The sequence below is a fragment of the Mirounga angustirostris genome, unplaced genomic scaffold (assembly GCF_029215605.1).
Source record: "Mirounga angustirostris isolate CCGP_5_RB_7025 unplaced genomic scaffold, mMirAng1.0.hap1 SCAF_7, whole genome shotgun sequence".
In the NCBI taxonomy this organism is placed as follows: Eukaryota; Metazoa; Chordata; class Mammalia; order Carnivora; family Phocidae; genus Mirounga; species Mirounga angustirostris.
In genome coordinates this window covers 145,446,667-145,468,352 of record NW_026991715.1, presented here as the reverse complement: position 1 = coordinate 145,468,352, position 21,686 = coordinate 145,446,667, and the positions used below count along the sequence as shown (strand labels likewise).

Sequence of the window (21,686 nt, the reverse complement as noted above, 5' to 3'; positions counted from 1 at the left end):
AGGTATAACACTAAGTGAAAGAGGTCATATAGAGAAAGCCAAATACAATATGATTTCACTCATATGTGGAATTTAACAAACAAAACAAAGAAAAAAAAGAGACAAAATACAGATTCTTAAATACAGAGAACAAACTGGTGGTTGCCAGAGGGGAGGTGGGTGGGGGATGGGTGAAACGGGTGGGGGATGGGTGAAACAGGTGATGGGGATCCAGAGCACACTTATTCTGATGAGCATTGAGTAAAGCATAGAAATGTTGATCATGTATTATACACTTGAAACTAATATAACATGGTGTGTTAATTTATACTTCAATAAAAATAACAAAACTGAAAAAAAATTAAGCATCTCCTCCATCCAGCCTGTAAAATCACTTTAAAAAACAAACAAACAAAACTAAAGCAAAACAAAAGCCACCACAGTTAATATTGAAGACTTCTTTTTATTAATAGAAGTGTTTTCTGACTGCTTTGCAATCAGTATTTCCCAGCCTTAGATTTCTGAGCATATTACTGCCTCTCACTAACTTCTGAGGGAAAGAATTTTGAGGGAAAAATAAAATACAGAAGACAATGTCTTTTAATCTAAAAAAAAAAAACCTCAACATAAAATGTGAGGAACAGAAGTAGCCTCTTTACTGCTGATACTAAATGAATGTCGAATGTGGTTAACTATTAAATATATCTGGACACCAGATTAGAGTCCATGTTCATTTTTTAAATTAAATAACTGCAAAGATAGGCTTCAGAATATATTTGTGAACATAGCAGGTATGCCACTTGAAAATGGAATTGAGTTTATGAATTAAAATCCATTTTCTCACACACACACCAAAAAAGATCCAACACGTATGGAAACCAAATGCAGTGTAGGGCAAGTGGCTCTTTGAGCTGATGTGTATCATTATTTTAAGCACTAAATGTGTTTGTTACAGATCTGCTGTATGTGGAGTGCTGAATACTTTCTGCTTGAGTTTCTACGTTTTTAAAATTAGTTGAGAAAATTTCCAAACTTTTAAGTCAGATGACTGTCATTTATACAATAAGTTAATTCTTGCTCACTATGGTGAGTTAATAGCATGTGATCCTGGGAGTACCTCTAGTAATGTTTGTGTGAGGCAAATCAAGTTGTGTAGAGAATTATAAAGCACCATCCCCATGACTGCTTCCCTTAAAAAGGCGCTTGGCTTCTTTCAGGGTATTAGATTAAAAGACAAATACGGATGGAGAGAAAAGACCAGAATTGCCTGAAGCCGGGGTTAGCAACAGCAGATATGCAGAAGGCGCCTACTTTGTGCGGGAGTGTGTGTGCAAGACTGCACACGCTTACCCACACACGCACAGGAGGGACACATCTGAATTCATTCTCCTGAAACGGGAGCAGTTCTGTGAGTACTATGTTTTATTCTCTTGCTCTCATTATCTGAAAGCCAAACTCATGTCCATCTTTGAAACCCACTACAAACATTAATTTCTTCATAAGCCTTTCTTGATCTCCTTGACTGAGAATCCTCTTTCCTCCTTTAAGCTTTCCCGGCCCTCTCTCAGTGCTTACTTTGTGAACAGTTATCCATGTGTACTCTCTCTCACATGTGCCTGACAGCTCCTTGGGGACAGGGCTCAGGTCGACATCATTTTTCTGTTTTGTAACATCCACTCCACCCTCCATATAGCGTCGCTCAGACATATACTGGCAAACACAGGAAAGAAAGGAGATGGCAGGAAGGCCAGCTCCGAAGGACAACCTCCTTATTTCCCTGGTGTCGGTCTCCGTGGTACAGTCCCCTGAGTTAGGAAATCATGTCATAGAGATTCTTCTTCTGAGCACTCCCTTGGGAGGGCACGGTCATGACGGCACACAGCTTTCTGGAAGGCCAACAGGCCATCGGTCACGATGGGTAGCTCACCGGGAGAGTGAGTCACTAAGAGAACTTAGGTTAGCACACGCAGAACAAAACTGCAGCTTCTCCCCTGGCAGGCCGGATCTCATCCTCTAAGGGACAACCAGGAAGGAAGTTTATTTTGAACATTTCACTGGGAATAACAAAAACATCTGTTGAAAAGGAAGCCAGGTGTTGGGCAGGGGATGCACACATTCTTTAATTCTCCCCTTTCCTCCAGGATCCAGTGGGGATTTCCATGTTGTGTTCATTAACACTAGTTAATGTAATTTTTGTGATAATTGTATAGCAAATAGAGCAAACTCTCAAATATAATTAGGGAAAAGTGTTTCTAATTAACTTGTAGCTCGTGAGTCGCAAGTGGAGCCACTCATAAATCAGTTATGCATTGTCAGACCTAACCAGTAAAATGCACCGTGCATTTCCATCCAGGCAAATACACACAACGCAACACAACGCCCCTGGCCACACTTGCCTTTGAACCTTTGCAATGTTTGGGCATGCTCTGAAACTTAATTGGAGGGAAGCGCAGGTATGTTTGAAGTCACTTCACTTTCTCTCTCTCCCATGAGCAAGCAAGCACAATGAAGTAAGAGGTAACTGCAAATTCATTCTACTTTGCAAAAATGACAAATGAGCCAGATATTTTTTTTGGGTAATTTGGCTACCATTAGCAACAAATGATTTTGGCATCTCTCAAAACATATCTGCGCTTCGTCATCCCCCACCACTCTGCCGCTCACTGTGGTTAACTGTTGGCCTGAAGAGAGAAGAAAGTGATGATCCTCCAACATGCATGATCATGACCACGGCCAGAGGGGCTTGTTAAAAATATGGATTCCCGGGCTATTATCTTAGAGATCTGGGGCCCAGAAATCTTTATTTGACACTGAAACAATGTATTGTTGAGACCCTGAAAGTATGTAAACAATTCCAGCATGAGGTAGCCCTGGGCTACCTAAAGAGAGACAGAGGGACAGAGAACCTTCTGGCAGAGGCCATGCAGAAGAGAAAAGCTTGGGAGGATGATTTTCCTACTTTAGTTAACTTAAGAATTGTGAACTTCGAACTTTAACACACAAGGGCAAGAGATATTGATTTTTAGGCTTTAATTCCTTTGACATTAAAGTCTTTGGACTTCAACGTAACAGTGGGTTGAAACTTTGATTGTTAATTTGAATTAAACTCTGAGTTTGATTTAAATGGTGTGCTATCCTGACCCATTTCAGCACCTCTTAATATATGAAACACTCACCAGGAGTCCCAGGTGATCACCAAAAAGCTCAGGAAGATAGAGGAGAGGCTACCTTGACAAAATGCTTAGCTCCTGCTTTGGAGAGATGAGACATGCTTCTAGGTGATCACAGCAAAAGGGATAAGAGAAAACAGAGCGGAAGATACCAGTAGGGAAAACGCTTCCCCTCTGTTCCAGTGTCTCTTTCCATGAAGGGTGTTTAGTTAATGTTACACCCTAGACTTCTTTTGAAATAGTAAACTCACTTGGCTGACAGACCTGAAGGAATGCCTCCAACTTGGCTTCTAACAGTAATAGAGGCCATACTTAATAATATTTACACTTTGTGGTATCTGTGAAACTGTTCAGAATTCATGCAGGCAAGAGATTATTAATGGGAACATAATGGAACAAAGAAGAGAATGGAAGGAGCAATCCAGCAGATGAGACATTTTATTTTATTTCTGTACTATGCAAAACAGATGGAGGTGAGTTGGCTGGAGAAGTTGTAGTGGAAGCCAGGACATCCCAGGATAAATACAGAGGGGACTCCATCCCAATGATCCAAGGAGGTGGCTGAGTGTCTTAGTGGAACCTAGGGAAGATTCATGCTCAGAGAAGGCAGGCATAGGCAGAGAGGCAGAGAAGGCAGGCATAAGCTCAGAGAAGGCAGGCATAAGCTCAGAGAAGGCAGGCATCTCATGTAGAAATGAGAAGGGGGGCTACCAAAGGGTGATTAATTGAAAAGAAACAGTTGCCCACCCTCTCATTCTCCACTCCTACCCAGGTGGAAAGAACACCTGGCAGCCAGAAAATTACTGGCCCCTCCCCATAGGTCAGACACATAAACAACTCAGAAGACTGTTCTCCAGAGAGATTGACAGCACTAGGGGAGAATGGAAACACTAATGTGGATATCTGAGTCTTAGAGAAAAGTCCTCTTCCTCATCAAGATACTTGAAGGGCTCCCCATCACAACAGCTCATGCCTACCTGCTCACCTGAAGCCAAGCTCAGTTAATAGGCTTCACTGATATGCATAGCGCTCAAACTCTCTACTCTTTCTGTCTTAAAAATGAGCAGAGATTTCATCCTTTTTTTAATCACTGAATAATATTCCATTGTATATATATGCCACATCTTCTTTATCCATTCTTTAGTCAATGGGCACTTGGGCTGTTTCTATAATTTGAAAGTTCATTGTGTATATACCGTCATTCAAGTAGTATTGTTCCTTAAAATATACGGTTTTGTAAACTTATGTGTAGAAACATATGGGAATAGCCATGTGCTCAACTGCTTGAAACTATACTGTGTATAAACCTTCATTAAAGTAACATCTTCTTTCATAAAAAAAAAAAAAGAACAGAAAACTGAGGGTCTCTCCACATTTAAAGTAAGCCTGCAAAATTAATGAGAAAGACTCCCATAAAAACAAATAGAAAGAAATGATACCAGAGAAAGGTGAGACGATTGAAAAACAGAAAACAAACCTTAGTTCTAAATAATATCCTTAGAGAGATGCAAGAAAAGTTTATATTCATAAAATAAGAATAGAAATTATAAAAAATAACACAAAAGAGAGTTCTTAGAATTAAAATAATGATACTATTAATATTAATAATAATAATATCTCCCTAGATCCCTGCAAAAAACAAAAATCCCATCAATAGGTTGAGAGAAATTTTGGATACTGGAGAAATCTCTCATGATAAAAAGACAAAGGGCTCCAAATAATACATGAAAATATAAGAGAGAGGGAAAGTCCAAGCGGTTCAAAATCTGACCACCAACAATTCTAAAAAGAGAGGATAGAGAAAATGAATGAATTAAAAAAAAAACAAACGAGTTTTCTGGCACTGAAGGTCATGACTCTTTAAGATGGAAATGTCTAATTCCAATGAATTTTTAAAAAGCGCAAACCTAGGTATCTCATCACAGACTTTTATGTATCAGGGATAAAATTAAGTTACAGAAAATATTCCCAAGAAAAATAATGTCTATCCAACCATATCTAATAAATATCAATCATGTATGAGGATTTAATACTGACATATTCAGAATTTCATCTCCTAAACACCTTAGTTAATTACTTAATATTTGAAACTTATAAGAGAATAAACCAAGAGAGAGGACAGCCTGGGATCTAGGAGACAGATGTCCCAACCCTGGAGAACAATACAGAAGTTCTAGAGAGAAATCATCAAATTCTGCCCCCAAAATAGAGGATTCTGCTCATGAGATTTCTGGAAAACCAGGGAACTGATGATCAAAATCACAGACAAAATTGAATTGGTGGGCATTGTAGATGATGAAGGATCTGTTAGATATGATCCTAGAAATGACTTCTTTGACAAGGATCATCACTTTGGACCCACTGGGAAAGAAATCTGATGGCTGGGTGACCACATGGGTCTACTCTTCTATCATAATGCAAAGGCTACTTTCTGGCTTTCAACTTTTGAATCGAGCTATAGAAAACCTTGGAAGACCGACTCTGGTTACAGAATAGATTGCAAATATATTCAACCTTGACAATGTAAAAGTCAAGTATGATGACAGAGGTTGTGAAGAAGGGTGAAGACATAGAGCACTAATATTCTTTTTTTTTTTTTTTAAAGATTTTATTTTTATTTATTTGAGAGAGAGAGAGCATGAGGGGGAGAGGGTCAGAGGGAGAAGCAGACTCCTCGCTGAGCAAGGAGCCCGATGCGGTACTCGATCCCGGGACTCCAGGATCATGACCTGAGCCGAAGGCAGTCGCTTAACCAAATGAGCCACCCAGGCGCCCTGCTAGAGCACTAATATTCTTATCTTATAAAATGGATGATGAGATAATGTTTTTATTAGATGGAAAAGACAGAAGCTTAACTTTGAAGTTACCGATGCATTTGCTGAGGAGCCAAGGATAAAGATCCCATCATTTTGGAAAAGAGAAGGCATGAGTCGTGAAAATGTGAAAAATCCTTCTCCCTCATAGTAGAAAGTCAATATGAAAAGCCTATGATAACTGATTACATAGAGTGAAATAAGCATATTATTTAAAGACATGGAATAACAACGAGAAAACAAAACAAAACAAAAAAACAAAGCAAAAGCTGAGACTGAAAGCCTCTGAGGGACTGGAGTATCTAATACCAGAGGACAGATGAGGCAGGGGACTGTTGTTTTCATTATGAGCATCTTTATACAATTTCATTTTTGACCGTTTATAGCCATTACTTCGATTGAAAATATTAAAATGCATTTAATTATCATCTTTGCCACTTCCAATCGTTCACAAGTAAATGCTTTAAAAAGATGCATTAAGAAATCAGGCCAACTGATTAAGCAACACTATTAAGTCCTCATGGTTCTACATTTATCTGCATTGCTTTATTTCCTTGACAAACAAATGTGTTTGCGCCCATTTGGGAAAAAATGAAGGACCTCCTGGATCTGGGTATGTATTAGTTTCCTAGGGCTGCCATAATAAAGTACCACCAATTAAGTGGCCAAAACAACAGAAACTTACTATCATGGTTCTGGAGGCTGGAAGTCAAAGATCAAGATGTCACCAGGGTTGGTTCCTCCCAAGGCTGTGAAGAGAACCTGCTCCCAGCCTCTTTCCTGGCTTCTGGTGTTTTCGGGCAAACTGTGGCATTCTTTGCCTCGAGGAAGCATCACCCCATCTCTGCCTTCATGTTCACGTGGCCTTCTCCCTGTGTGTATCTGTGTCTAGATTTCTTCTTTTCGTAAGGACACCAGCTATATCAGATTAACAGCCGACTGTACTCTAATATCCTAACTTAACTAATTACATCTGAGTCACGTTTTGAGGGGCTATGGGTTAGGGCTTCAACATAGGAATTTGGGGGGCATGTAATTCAACGTATAACGGACTGGGCATTAAATCAACGGACATAATGCTAGTAAGTAAAAATAGCTAAACTGAGGCCTGTCTCTTTAATTAAAAGGAAAGACTATCTGGTATTTGAAACACAAGCTGCAAGACTATACCTGCTCTTGGAGAATCGGAACTCTTAAGGACACTCGCTTTCAACAGAAATAAAAGTTATTTATTAAGTTGTATGGCTTAATAAAAACTGGTTTATTATGATTTGTAAAGCATTCTGAAATCTTTAGTTGGGATTTCAAACTTAGGTTGATCATTTCCATATTTAGAGAGAGAAAAATTATATTAGTCAAGCCCAAAGGACATGCAACATTTGTAACAGAAGTTTATTTGCTTAGGATATTTCACGTAATGGCTAGCATATAATAGCTTCAACTGGATTTAAATAAAATTCTGATCATCATTTCATAGTAATTATTGCATAGGAAGAAAAGTATTTATTGCAAGGCCTAACAGGCAGAAGCAAAATATATTCTGCTGTGAACAGATATTGCAGTGCAAACAGGCAGATTTTTTTAAGCATGCATGCTTATGTGTTGAATGTAAATGCATGTAAATAGCTCACTTTTAACATTTTATTATTGTTCAAACAGTTTGCCAAGGAATACTCAGTAAATAATTTAAAGCTCTGCAAGAACATTTCTTTCTTTTAGTCTTTTATTGTTATAATTTGGTGTTCTACATCCTTCTGGTTATATAGCCTAGGTCTAATCTAAAATCTTGTTTAGAAACATGCTTTATTATTTTTTAAAAATCACTGACATTGTTCTTTTCGATATCTGTTTACAAGACATCTTAATTTGTAAATATCTAAAAGAGGAATTCAAAGGGTACTTCACCCTCCCTTCCCCTATACATATAGATTTTTAATACACATTGGTTTTCATGCATTTGCTAATTAACATTCAGGGAGGAGAATACAGGAGAGAAAGCTCTCTGGTACTGATGGGGCTCTGTCACGTACCGAGTCCTTAGTCCTTGCTGGACTTTCTATTAGGTCTGCTGCAGAATTACAACAGAAGTAAAGGGCATAGTTGTTTCATTTAAATCACTGTTTTATTAATTCATGCCTGCATATCTCACCTAATTCCAAAAAAGCTTTGAGGAGGGTCCTTGTGACAATGTGACTATAGCAGTGAAGAGAGGCTTTTTACCCTTACCACTCCATCCTCCAGAGCCATCATGAGCCTTGGTGCTCATCTAATTAAGTTTCTAAAACGTAGACACATTTGTCAGCAACACCCTTTTCCATATTTAGCAGACGGCAAGGCACGGGTGGGGCAATTCCAAACAGAGCCGCTGAGCATCCCAGTGGGCTCTGGTGGAAGCATCGTGTGGGTCCGCTGAACGTCAACCCTGCACGTGCAGATGTCCAAGGATTAGCACACACCTGACATCCACAGAAATGCCAAAGCACTTGAAAAATGAACGATGAAGGATGAATGGAGAGTGTGAGCTTAGTGTAGCAAAGAGTTTACCAGGCTTGGGGGGAGACAAGAGTCTCAGAGGAGGAGCGGAAAGAGAATGACAGATAAGACAAATGGGGGATTTGATGTCCTTGAGGTTAAATCAGTTAGCTGTACTAAAATACTGGAATTCCAGAGCTCCCCAGGAGCCAACAGAATCTAAGCTTTCATAGCTCACTCCGGCAGAGGAGGGCTGGGCTGGTGCTGAAGACGAACATGACCCTCTACGGCTCTTTGAGGTGAATTCATTTGCCTCATTTTACTTTTGCTCAGGCAGGGTAGTCAGCGCTGGCTCGATCTGGATCTTTCAGGCTATGTTTACATAGAAGTTAGCAGAACCTTGCCAGTTTCCAGGCACCCTCAGATTTCTGCCAGCACAGGAGTTCAGAAGGCTTTATTGCTACAGAATGGCCTGCAGCAGCAACTCCTTCCACGCTGGAATGTTCTAGTACGTGGTTGCTTCTGATTTCCCTTTCTAGGGCGGTAGCTTGGCTAAGGTGCTGATCGTGTTTCAACAGTATCCACAATGGCAACTCCAGAAACCATGAGCTTCAACCCATCGAAATGTTTTAACAACATGTGTTTCTTTGAAAAACTTAAAATTCATGCCCGGAGTGCAGCTTTGCACAATAAGACCGTGACTCTGGAACAGCAGAAAACATCTACTGAAGTAGCAACCACTGTCATTCTGGAACCATTCAGCCCCAGTGGCTTGGATGGAGTCATGACAGAAGTCAGCATTTCTTCCAGGAAGGGACGTGGAATGAGTCTTGGCCACAAGCACGTGCTGATGCAGAAACACTGGGCCATGATGTGACAATGGCTACAAACTTCTGTTCTTCCCCAAAGCAGCAGCAGAAGAGGCATGTGTACTCTGTCTGTATGTCAAGTACTCCATCTTTCCCACAGCCAAAGCTTCGCCAGGAAAGGAAACTTCTCCACGTTCTCTCATCTGCCTTTGATGTTTCCAAATGAGGCATAGAAATGTCTGATGCTGCCCAGGTACATTACATGCGAGACATCCAGCATCTGTCAGAAGCAGGGCTGCCTAGTAGCTGTGAGTATCAGAAGAGGCATGGGCATGCTGCAGTGGATGAGGGCAGGGGACAGAGCTACTGCTGCTATTTCCTTCTGGTTTAAGCCATCAATCACCTCAGCCTTTTGCATGTGGCCGAGTTTCCTTGGCAATGCGATAAGCCGCCCCAGAGGGTTTTGTGTCCGGGCAAATCCAAATTTTAGCAAAATCCAGATCTTTTAAAATCATGAAATGGATGCATAACGTGCACAGCAGAAGGTGTTCTGTTGGCCTTATGCATCCAATGGCAAGGCCCTGATGCACAGAAGCACCACGATGTTTGTTTTGCATCATAAATATGGAATCCTCTCTCTCAATCTCAATGTAGGGATGGGGTTTCCCAACCATAATGGTAGGGTATACTTTCAATTATTTAGTTCACCCCCCAAACTATCCTACACATCATAATATGTGCATAACAATAGTTTTACCTTAACTGACCCATATTAGTTTGGTGTAAAACATCACTTTAATAGCACTGTAACCTTAACACCTAATTTTTTTTTCTACAAAGACAATTCTCCACTTAGAGAAATGCAAAAAAGAAAAGTAACTGGGGTCTAATTTATCTGCGAGTGGAAAAGAGATGTGACAATAACCTTAAAGGGTGTACCTTTAAGAAAACAGGCTGAAGCTGGGAGTCTTAACCTTAGCCTGGACAAATATTTATGACTCTCAGCTTGAGTAATGTATTTTCTTAAAAAAAAAACCAAGTTCACATATATCTCATGAGTGTAGCTTCCAGGAAGTTATGGAATCAAGACAGAAGATCAGTGGCATCACAGAGAATTAAGAGATCCTTTTTTGAGAATCAACCTTGCAATCCATTTGCCGAACATTTAGAGGGGAACTTTGATGAATGAAAAACCAAATATCACCTAAAACAACAATGTGGATAATCAAGAAGAGTACTCTGAGAGCCCATCCTGAGGCCACTTACATTGTTAGCACTCCAGCAATTAAAACTGCACATTTAGAAGATGAGAGGCAAGAGCGAGAGCTAATGTTTACACGTTATTCCTATGTTCACACATACGCCGAGGAAGGTACTGCTAAATGCTTAGATGTTCTCATTCATCAAATCCTCATGGTGCTATGAGGGGCAACGCTAGTGACCCCTACTTTACAAAACTCAAAAGTTCTGTGTTCACAGAAAGGCTTGCTCTCATGTTCACGTTTGAGAAACTCCTTATATGTAAATATGTAAAAATATAATATAAACATATATGTAAATATATTATATATGCACATAATATATATGTTAATATACAATATATAAATACATAAATATATGTAAAAGAAATCCCCTAATATGTAATCCTACAACCTAGGGACTTTTAATAGGCATAAATATTTTTTTCAAGAAATTAACTGTGAAGTACAATGAGATCTCTGTTCTTCATCACATTATAAACCAAAATATATACCTTATTAATAACAATTCATATATCTTGTCCTTTTACGAATACTTATTTAATGCCATTTGAATGATCACCTGTGGATGTTGTAAGATGCTGAGCTACTTCTAAATCAAGTGACAAAACTGAAATTGGGTCATAGAATTTTAGAAGGGTTATGTTTGCTGGATTCTAATGATCTCATTTGGTCAGTCCACAGGTGTTAAATTAGATACCCTTTAATTCGCTTGTTCAGCTCATGCGTATCGGGACTGTCCATGTTATCAGCCCCCTGAGATGCCCCGCACCCACCATCCTTGGTTAGCATGTTTGCTACCGTGCTGGCTCATGGAGACTTTATCTTGGGAGGCAGGTGTGCTGTTAATAAGGATTCTAACCTGTGACCAGCTCCCGGATCTCCAGGTCGGTGGTCTTGCGGAGTAACCTCACCAGCGCTGGGATGCCACCGCAGTTTTTCAGGGCAATTTTGTTATCATCGTTGGCCTTCCCATACACCAGGTTTCTCAATGCTCCACAGGCACTACGGTGGACTTCCGTCATCCGATGATCCAGCAGGTCCACCAGGAGCTGGATGCCTCCTTGTCTCCTTATCTGCAAGAACACAGGGCACAACTTTTGCCTTAGAGAGTAAGCTTTCACTATGTAGACCAAAATGGGTTTTTCTTATGGAGCAATTGCTAAAATTAATGTGACTGAACTGACTTAGAGCACACAAAGGAAAAAAGAAAACAAACCAGTGTTCTCCTTAGATTTGATTGCCTTTACTTGCTTTCATATCCTACTGATAACATTTCTAACATACCTTCTTTCAAGTTGTAGATTTTGGAAAGCTGATTTTTACTCATAAGGGAGGTCTTGGATACTTCTCCAATCTATCTAATCTATCCATCTTATCTGTACCTATATATTTAGCTATATTGTAGATTACAATTAGTATTCCTAATTTATAACTTATTTTCCCATTCATACAACTTAATGCATTAAGCTATTAAAATATTGTTTCAAAGCATTAAAGAAAAATGAATTCAGAACAAATGCAGTATCAATTCTTAATAGTACAATGTGAACACAGTGTTTGCAGTGTGACCCTAATTAATGCCATATATCTAAATTTATAATGAAATCTCAAGTTTATTTTAATCTATTTAGAGAAACACAACTAAGCTGATAAACCTTTTCTTTTGCTCTTATTTTGGGGGCATCATTGGATCATATATAAAAAAAAACTTTTGTCTTCTTGGGTTGAATTTGATCTAAGAATTTGGGAATCCTAAAGCCAAACATTAGTGAGACTTGAGTTCATAGATGTGAAATGTGATGGCCATTGGTTCTGCCTCCTCCTGCTAAACCCGTCATCCCAAAAGGACCAGGAGGGAAGGTGAGAGGTGGACTCTCAGTTCCCTTGCGGGGTCTCTATCCATGGCAGGACTTCGGGCGCTGTGGGTTGCTGCGGACGGGTCCGGGTGCTGTCCTCCGCACTCCACTCCCTGCTTCGCTTTTCTCCTGGATCCTGCCTCCCATTAACTTCTCCCTGCACCCAGTTCTTCTTGTTTCTTCTTATATCCAACCCTAAACTCCTATAAGACTCCAAACAAACCTATGTTAAACATTAATAAAGTACAACTTCTTTTTGAAAAATGATCAGGGGAAACTCTTTTCTTTGAAATGACCCCTTTATTGCCTCTCCCACTAACCCGCCAACAATCTCTTTTCCATTTATGCTCCCCATTGGGCACTCCATGCCCAGCAGGTGGGGCCCGTATTCTAGCTCACATGCTATCATTCCAGGCCAGTTCACCCTCTCCCCTTTCTCCCTTCATCATCTTCATGCACAGTTCTTCAAAAGTCTGTGTTTAGTATTTATTAAAACAGTACTAATCAAATGCCATATAATATCAGATCTAAATATATGTAAAATAGAATAAAATAAAACACACAAGAAGAACATCTGCCCTATGGTAATAAGTTAGTAAATATCAGACGAATGGAAGAATAGTGTGGTTGGTTGTCATGTTAGTTTCCTTTTCCCTTCTCCCTATTATTTTTACTACTTCAAAAGACATTATTTTTAGAGCAGTTTTACATTCATAGCAAAACTGTGCAAAAAGTACAGAGAGTTCCCAGGTTCCACTTGCCCCCACACGTACACAGCCTCCCCCATTATCACATGTACTGAGTGGTACTTTGGTTACAAATGATGAACCTCCAATGACATGTCATAATCACCCCAAGTCCACAGTCTACAGTCTAGTTCACTCTCCGTGTTGTGCATTCTTTGGGTCTTGGAAATGTATAATGACACGTATCCACGATTATAGTATCTAGTATCCTACAGAATAATTCCACTGCCCTAAAATGCTCTGTGCCCTCCTATTCATCCCCTCCTTCCCCTAACCTCTGGAAACCACTGATCTTTTTCTTTTCTCCATGGTTTGCCTTTTCCAGAATATCACAGAGTTAGAATCACATAGTATCTAGTCTTTACAGGTTGCCTTCTTTCACCTAGTAATATGCATTTAAGATTTCCTCATGTCTTTTCATGGCGTGATAGCTCATTTCTTTTTAGCAATGAATAATATTCCATTGTGTGGATGTAGTACACTTTATATATCCACTCATCTACTAAAGGACAGCATGGTTGCTTCCAAGTTTTGGCAATTATGAATAAAGCTGCTATCCATAATCATTTGTATGTTTTTGTATAGACATAAGTTTTCAAATCCTTTGGGTCAATACCAAGGAGCACAATTACTGGATTGTATAGTAAGAGTATGTTTAGTTTTGTAAGAAACTGCCAAATAGTCTTCCACAGAGGTTGTACCATTTTTCATTCCTATCAGAAACGGATGAGAGTTCTTGTTGCTACATATCATTGCCAGCATTTACTGTTATTGTTTTTTTTTTATTATTTTGGCCATTCTAATAGTTTATAGTGGTATTTCATTGTGTTGCCTTCCCTTTTAAAACTGACTTGTGATTCAGATTTACTTACATTAATACCAATGACTGAATAAAAGCCATCGATGTTGAAATACAGATAGGGAAAACAATAGCTTGAATTAGATCTGGAATGAACAAATTTCCGATCTGCTACTTTCCTGAACTTGACAGACTCAAGGAATGACTGGAAACGTCTTTTCATACATAACTTGAGTAGACAACCATAAATTCACTAACTAAATGATTCTTTGATAGATGGTCCACTTTAGTCAGTTGTTCCTATGTCAATAGCTCACATTTATTTGTATGTTTTGCTCTAAACTTCAGGTATCTAGATTGAGAGAGTAGTCCCCAAGAAGTAAGGAAGATGGAGGCTGATGAACCCCACAGCAGGAGAAATAAAAAGATCAACCAGTCAAACAAAGCAAAACGATGCCCTTCTGCCTGTGCTTTCAGGTCGTTTAGAGAGAGGGCATTCTTCAACTTGACACCGACAGTCTTTTGGGGATGAAGGTTGGGATGCATGTGCACAGAATCAGTGAAGCTCACCCAGTTTGTTATCAGGAGAGAGTGAAAATTGCCTCCACACCTTTGCCATACAGTAACCTACTGTTTTCACAATTTAAACTCTGGAAGTAAAAGTATCTAAAAATCATTCAAGAGTAAGATACAATGGTTTTCTTCTTTGTCGTTTCATTACAAGGCAGAATACATATAAGCCTTTTAAATCTGGAAACAAATGGATAGGCAATTAAATTAAGCACAAGAAAAAATGCAGGTAATGCAATATCACCTGTTGCAAAAAAAAAGGGGGGGGGCCTTGCCACTTAGTGAACTTATTACTCTTAACATTATCTGCATTAAGAATAAAATATATTTACCAATGAATTAGCTATTATCATTAAATTGATATCAACATCAATGAATAATTTAGAACACATCTAATTACAGCAGTGTTTGCGAGCTCATGGCAGTCTTCATAAAATGATAATGATGATGATGGATAGTGGGTTACAGAGCACTTTACCAGGGAATAGAATTCCTCTTGGGGGTACCTATTTTCATTTAGAGAAATGCTAGGAAAAGTTGCTTTAAGGATAGTGAGATGCTGAGGGCAAGGGCTACAGGTGTTCTTGGCAATAAAAGATTGCCCAGCTACTGTGCATCTGAAATGAGTAGGAATTTGGAACTGAGCGGGGGAAGAAGGAAGAGGCTGGAGTAGCCTTCTTTTTAACCTATTGGTGATTAAATAAGATCCTTAAATAGCTAAGGACCTGGGTAAACATTTCCATACCTCTCAAGGATCTACTTGGTTTTAAGCAAAGTGGATATGTCTTTGGGCTTCTGGTTAGTGCTAAGAGAAACTAAGCTGCATCTGTAAATTTTAATAATGGACTGCAGGATTAATAATATACAGCACACCTCCTCTCACTTTACATATTTGTAAGCAATCAACTCACAGTGTCTGCAAAATGGTTCACAGAAAGCTGACTAAAAGCTTGGACTCAATGATTTTAGTAAATTCTTAATTAACTGTTATTTTTCAATGGTATTAGTTTAAACAATAAAAAATAGATATAGTTGTTTTCTATTCCCTACTGATGTTTAAAAATTACGTAATTTTCTCTGCTTAAGAAGCTACTGGAAGATGCAAAGTTTGTGGATGTGAAGCCAGAGGCTGAACCAGGGGTAACTGAAACTCACTTTTCCATTTTAATGCAGAAACTACAAAGTTATCACAGTTTGTAAAATACATATTTTACCTCACTGAATTCCATCCCTGACCCTTAGAGTAAAGCCAGTTAAGCAGTCAGTGTTTTCAGATAGTTTGAATTGATGTGGGTATCTGTAGTTGCCTCTGAGCAACCCAGAGGTACAACTGATAAAGGCTAAAGTCTTTTTTAGTCTTAAGGTAGAAATTATTTTTGAGGGCGCCTGGGTGGCTCAGATGGTTAAGCGTCTGCCTTCGGCTCTGGTCATGATCCCAGGGTCCTGGGATCGAGTCCCGCATCGGGCTTCCCGCTCCTTGGGAGCCTGCTTCTCCCTCTGTTTCTCTCTGTCTCTCATGAATAAATAAATAAAATCTTAAAAAAAAATTATTTTTGAGAATTTTGAGAGAAAATTTATCTCTATAGTTGTCCAAAATGATCTACTTTCTCCATTCCATAGGTGAACCAAGATGGATTATGTTTCTTTTTAAATTATGTGTTAGAGAGCAAGGGTATTGCAGTGTTCGGAGGGGGTCCTAGCTATGAGGCTGGAGCAGCAAGGTCCAAATCATTCTCCCTCTCTTAAACCTGTGTCTCTTGAGGCAAGTTACTTAAATGTCTGTAAAACACAAAGAAAATGTGAACCTGTCTCATGGGGTTGTTTTCAGGAGTCAATGAAACTTCAAATGTGAATTATTTAACAAAGAGCTCAACAAATATTATCTGTCAAGGAAATACCACTGTATTAACTTGTTAAAGGATATTCTTAGTTGACTTATTGCCTGGTCAATATATGAATTAACTTAGTAAGAGCATGATATGTAACATATGATAGAGTCAGTGAAAGGTATACAATTCAGAGTTATAGCTTTATAAATTTTGTTTAGTGTGTAGACTGTTTATTATCTAATAGATCATTAACCTCATCTAGGTGTATAACTAATGAGATTAAATAAGGAACATATTTATTCTAGAATGAACTGTAGTCATTTAAAAAATATCAAAGGGTGCTGCATCAATATTGTACCCATGACATATTTTGCTAGATATATTTCCAAGGAAGTACAGGAATTAATTAATCTGTATTTTTAAAAAGAACGGAACTGCAGTGGTTTTTCTTGTTATGGTAAATTAATTGATCAAAAAAAGGCACTGAAAAATAGTTTTGAGGTGATACTAATTAGAAAAAAAAAGAAAATCCTTTTCTGAAATATAGAGAGAATTATTAAGCAAAAAGAGAGAAAGACCATGTTTTGATTTAACAAATTAGCTTCTAATGAACAGATTTAAAAATGCAACTTGTAGCAAATGATGCAACCAGTAACAAAAGATCTAACCGGTAATAAACTGAACGACTGCAGAGGTTCTAGTCTCACGCAGATTTCCCAGGTGCTAGTCCTGTGCCCTGATGTAGGAGTTCCGGCTTCATGTCCATCTGTGTCTAGCAGAAAGCTACTTGGTTTTTGAACATATGGAAAAGATGAACAAGTCTGCGAATACATTATTACTGTTGTTTGATTTCCCTTTTCTTCCCAGTGTAAAAGACCCCCACATTCGAGATCTTTGTCACCTTGTACATATTTCCAAACCCAGCTCCCGCCCCGTTCAACATGTCCTCAGGCGGCATCCAGGACCATCACCAAGGCATCTGCCTATACCTATAACAACATGATCATCTTGAAGGGTGATTCTGGACATTTTTCTTTTTTTACTATCCTCAATTTTAGAGAAGTAGCTGATATTGTATTAGGTTATGGATTGGTAATAGGTTCTTGGCCGTAACCCTGGTTAAAGAAAACCATTTCTTATGAAAATCTCCGAAATGATCTATTTTATAGCAATTCGACATTTCCACTTCTCATCACCCTCATGATCCCATTCTTTAAAGAAATAAAGGAAAGAGGGGGGAAAGACCTTTATTTTAGTCTGAATGTGAATCATGATTCCACACAGTGATGCATTTTATGGGACACTTTAAAAAAAAAACAAGTTACCTGAAACACCACAAACATTACATTTCCCATAGTCCTTGGCCCTTTCTGTCCCCTCTTTTGCTAACTGATCACGAACAGTGAACTCTTCTAGACATCTCCCTGTCCCAGAATGAACCACAGTCAGTCTACATGGATGAACATTGACAATCTTGCTGCCCACCGATGAAGCCGGCATAGAGGCCAAAGAGCCTCAGAACCTTCCATCCAGAGGCCGAGGCCGACACCTTGCATCTCAACTCGGTTCTCAGAACTGCTGGGTGCCAAAGGTAAGCTTCAACACTCCTTTTCAAGAGCACCCAGGTAAGGCCCCCACTTTTGCTTTTTTTAACAAGAAAGAATTTCAAGCGATTCTACACATTCCTTTTCCGAAGACCCCACTCAGACACACTCACCGTGTTCCAAAGAAGTCTAATGGTTTCTATTATCTGACATAATGTTTGTGCTGTCCTTGTAGATACGGAATACAACATCACAAAGTAGCGGCAATCACAGAGAATGCCTGCAATAAGAGTCTCCCTTACTATGTTCCAGATTGAACTCAATCAACATATTTGTGAATGACAAAGCTAAATTCATATATTGCTCAGCATCTCAAAGAGAATTTTAGATAAACACATCAATTCTGAAAATGCAAACCCTGTAAGGCAGATACATGACTTTGCTATTTGGAAATTATTAAAGTATCTTAGAATGTGCACATAAGAAGCCCACATACATTACCCCCAAAAGTTTCATTGTTGTACTGATGAGACAGTCCCTCACTGGATAATGTTTATGGAGTGCTTAGTCTGTCAGGAGCTGGGCCCAGAGGGGGATAAGATGAACGAAGCCCCTCCCTCAAAGGAGCCCACATACCTGGAGAGGAATCAGAAGTTAAATAAGGAAACCAGCCAATGGGACCATTTCAGTAGTGAAGAACAGAGGTAGCTTTATCTGGAGAAGGACCTAACAGTTTTCTAGTTATAATTTAGATCCTTAAAGACGATCCACCACAATGTATAAGGTTTAAGCTCCTCAAAAACTGGGATCCTCCCCAGGAATAAGAACCATAAAGAAGAGACAGCAGGAGAAAAAGATGTAGTGTGTGGGACGGTGTGAAGGTGGTGGGTCAGGGTACCATGGTTAGGGGACATTCAGGCAGAGACCGAAGGCCATGAGGGAATTATAGCAAGTCCCAAGGACGTGTAAGGAGAACAGTGTGGCTAGAGTACAGTGAAGGAGAGGGAGACGATGAGAGGGCTTGCCAGGCAGAGTGGGGCTGGGTCCAGCAGGGGCTTTTAGCCACTGTAAGGGCACTGGGTTGACCCTGAGGAAGATGAGACCAAGAAGGGTGACCGAACACACTTGTTTAAAGACACCTGTATGTGCCATGTGGAGAGCAGATTGTCAGGGCCCAAAGGCAGAAGCAGGGACATCAGGTAGGGGCCACTGAGATGGTCCAGGGGCAAAAGAAATATGGTAGCTTTGGATGGGAGTAATGGGAGTCTGAGTGCTAAGAAATGGTCAAATTCTAGCTCTGTTTTGCAGGTAGGGAGGAAAATATAGCTGAAAGCATCATGATTGACTAAGACTGCTGGCCTTTAATTTCAATAAACAAGTGTGTTGATAATCATCACATTGTAGTTTTTATTTGACTGACAGATGGCAAAGCATTTATGAAAGGCACAGCCCCTCATTTAAATTTCTATTTCATTGGCATTATAAAAGCACACATTTAAAAAATTGCTATTCTTTTGTTATGGCAAAATGGAAAATAACACCTTTCTAAAATATAAAATTATGCTAAATATAGACATAGAAATAATAGAAAAATTATTTTGTATCTTAGATAGCCTATGGTTATAACAATAATGAGTATTAAAATAAATATATTTCTCCAAAAGGAGTTATGATGGATAGAGAAAACTTTCCTGTGCATTTATTTTATTTTTAAATATCTACATTTTTGAAACTTTAAACTGTATCAAGTAAGACTTTCCTTATACCTATAAATTGTACAGAATATAAAATTTGCTTAAGTGCTTTCTTGTCATGCAAATGTCTTTTTTATTCTAGGTTATGAAGTCACCTATATGTTCTGAAGATATATCTGCTCACTCTTCTGTGGTAGTAATAGCCAATATTTACTGGACTAAACACTGGTTGAGGAAAGAATTTCAGTCCTGTTCACCTCAACTGATATTTAGTAATAAGCAATGTGCTGTGTTCCTTGAGGATCTCATGGACTAACAAGGGAGAAACTCACAGGAATAAATAAGGTGAAATATAAAAAATAAGGCTTCCTATGAAGCCCACAGGAAGGCCATGAAACCAGCCTCCTTGGGAAGTGGAGTGAGTTAATTAATTAGTTCTGGAAGAGATAACAACTAAACTGATTTTAAGAAGTTTGAAAACTGGTGGACCATACAATTAGAACATGATTAAACTTGAAAATGTTTGAGATGCAATGGGTCCATACTTCTTAAAGTAGGGTACATGTATGATAGGGTTGGGGGGAAAAGAGCAGGCATCAGTGCATTAGATGGTGGGACATCTTTGCCCTTAAATTTACCCAAGACTAGTGGTATGTGGGTGGAGGCATTATTATTATTTTCATAATCAGACTTAGATAATTTATGGAATAGAATATAAGATTTATGGGATTTTATTGATTCATTCATTTATTCATTTAAAAGTTTTATTTATTTATTTAGAGAGAGTGTACATGTGTACGTGTGTGTGTAAGCGGGGGGCGGGGGGGGTAAGGGAGGGGAAGAGGAAGAGAGAGAGAATCTCAAGCAGATTCCCCCGCTGAGCACAGAGCCCCACGTGGGGCTCGATCCCATGACCCTGAGATCATCACCTGAGCAGAAATCAAGAGTCAGAAGGTTGACTGACTGAGCCATCCAGGCACCTCAAGATTTATAGGATTTTAAAGAAAAAACACAGAATTTAAGAGAATGTTTGAAGAAAGCTTGTTTGGCCAACAGTCTAGAATGCCTGCAGGCCACATGGATGAGGGCTCTGAAGATGGATCAGCATGGGAGGCTGGAGAAGACAAGAGGCATGCAGAGAATGGCATCTCCCTGCAGAGAGCATCTCCCAGGGGCAGGATGCAGGGAGTGCTGTGGGATGCCAGGAAGAGACCAGCCTGGGGCTGGCACTGAACTCCACGAAACAAGGAAATAGTTGAGGGGGCAGGACATGAGAATCCACTCACAGTTTCTGAGCAGAAGAATGAGAAGGGAAGTTGTGGCAATGAGGCAAGAGAATTAATTTGAGAGACAGTAAAAAAGAAGACATTTGGGTAGTAAATGTATCCTATGTATGAAACATTCTTGACCATTTTCCGGCATTGAGGAATTCATGAATAGTTTGACGGGACGAGGAGGTTTTCTACAACTCTCAGTCATTTGTTTAAATTTACTTTGCTTTTCTTATTCCAACAGCTCTGTGCGCTGAGCCCCGGCAAGGTGACTGGTGAAGTCCATCTTGTGATTCTCCAGTTAGCTCTCCCCACAGAATCAGTGGGTGGCGGCTGCAGGGGATCTTGGAAGCTGAGCAAAAGGGAAAACCATAGGTTCCCCCACTCAGAGCTCCCTGGAGCTCCCCACAGTTGTCTGTCAGATGCAACCACTGAGACCAGCTCTTTTGAGAATCCACAAACTGGAACATGTCAACCTTATTTTCTCACATGTTTCTACGGAACACAAAGCTGTTACCAGGGAAATCTGTCTGCAACACGGCATCTTGAAATATGAGTTATTTGGTGATACTTTTCAGCTGATTAAATGTTATTCACTCTTCATTTTGTCCATCAGCCCAAACAGAACATTTATATGACACTTGGACTTGGCATAATAAGAAAATACACTTGTTTTTGGTGCATCTGTGACCTTTGAATTTTAAAAAATTATGTTCTAAGAAATCCCATCAAGTGCAGTGCAACGTATCCTAAACCTTTGTGTCATCCTTAATGGAGAAGGAGACGTAGATATTCTAGGTATCACGTGGGCATTTATCTCAGAAATTCTCTCCTGGTGATTTTAGTAAGTGAGTGGTACTAAATCACACATG

General features: G+C 39.3%; 1 protein-coding gene across 3 annotated transcripts in view; it reads right to left on the bottom strand.

Annotated features, from left to right (window-relative positions):
- CTNND2 (catenin delta 2) overlaps positions 1–21,686 on the bottom strand; it is an 894,910-nt gene that overhangs the window by 199,524 nt on the left and 673,700 nt on the right. For all 3 annotated transcript variants that reach the window (XM_064596859.1, XM_045863465.2, XM_045863474.2), the window contains exon 11: positions 11,365–11,578. In XM_064596859.1, the coding sequence (XP_064452929.1) occupies positions 11,365–11,578 (214 nt within the window). The remainder of the gene's footprint in view (positions 1–11,364; positions 11,579–21,686) is intronic.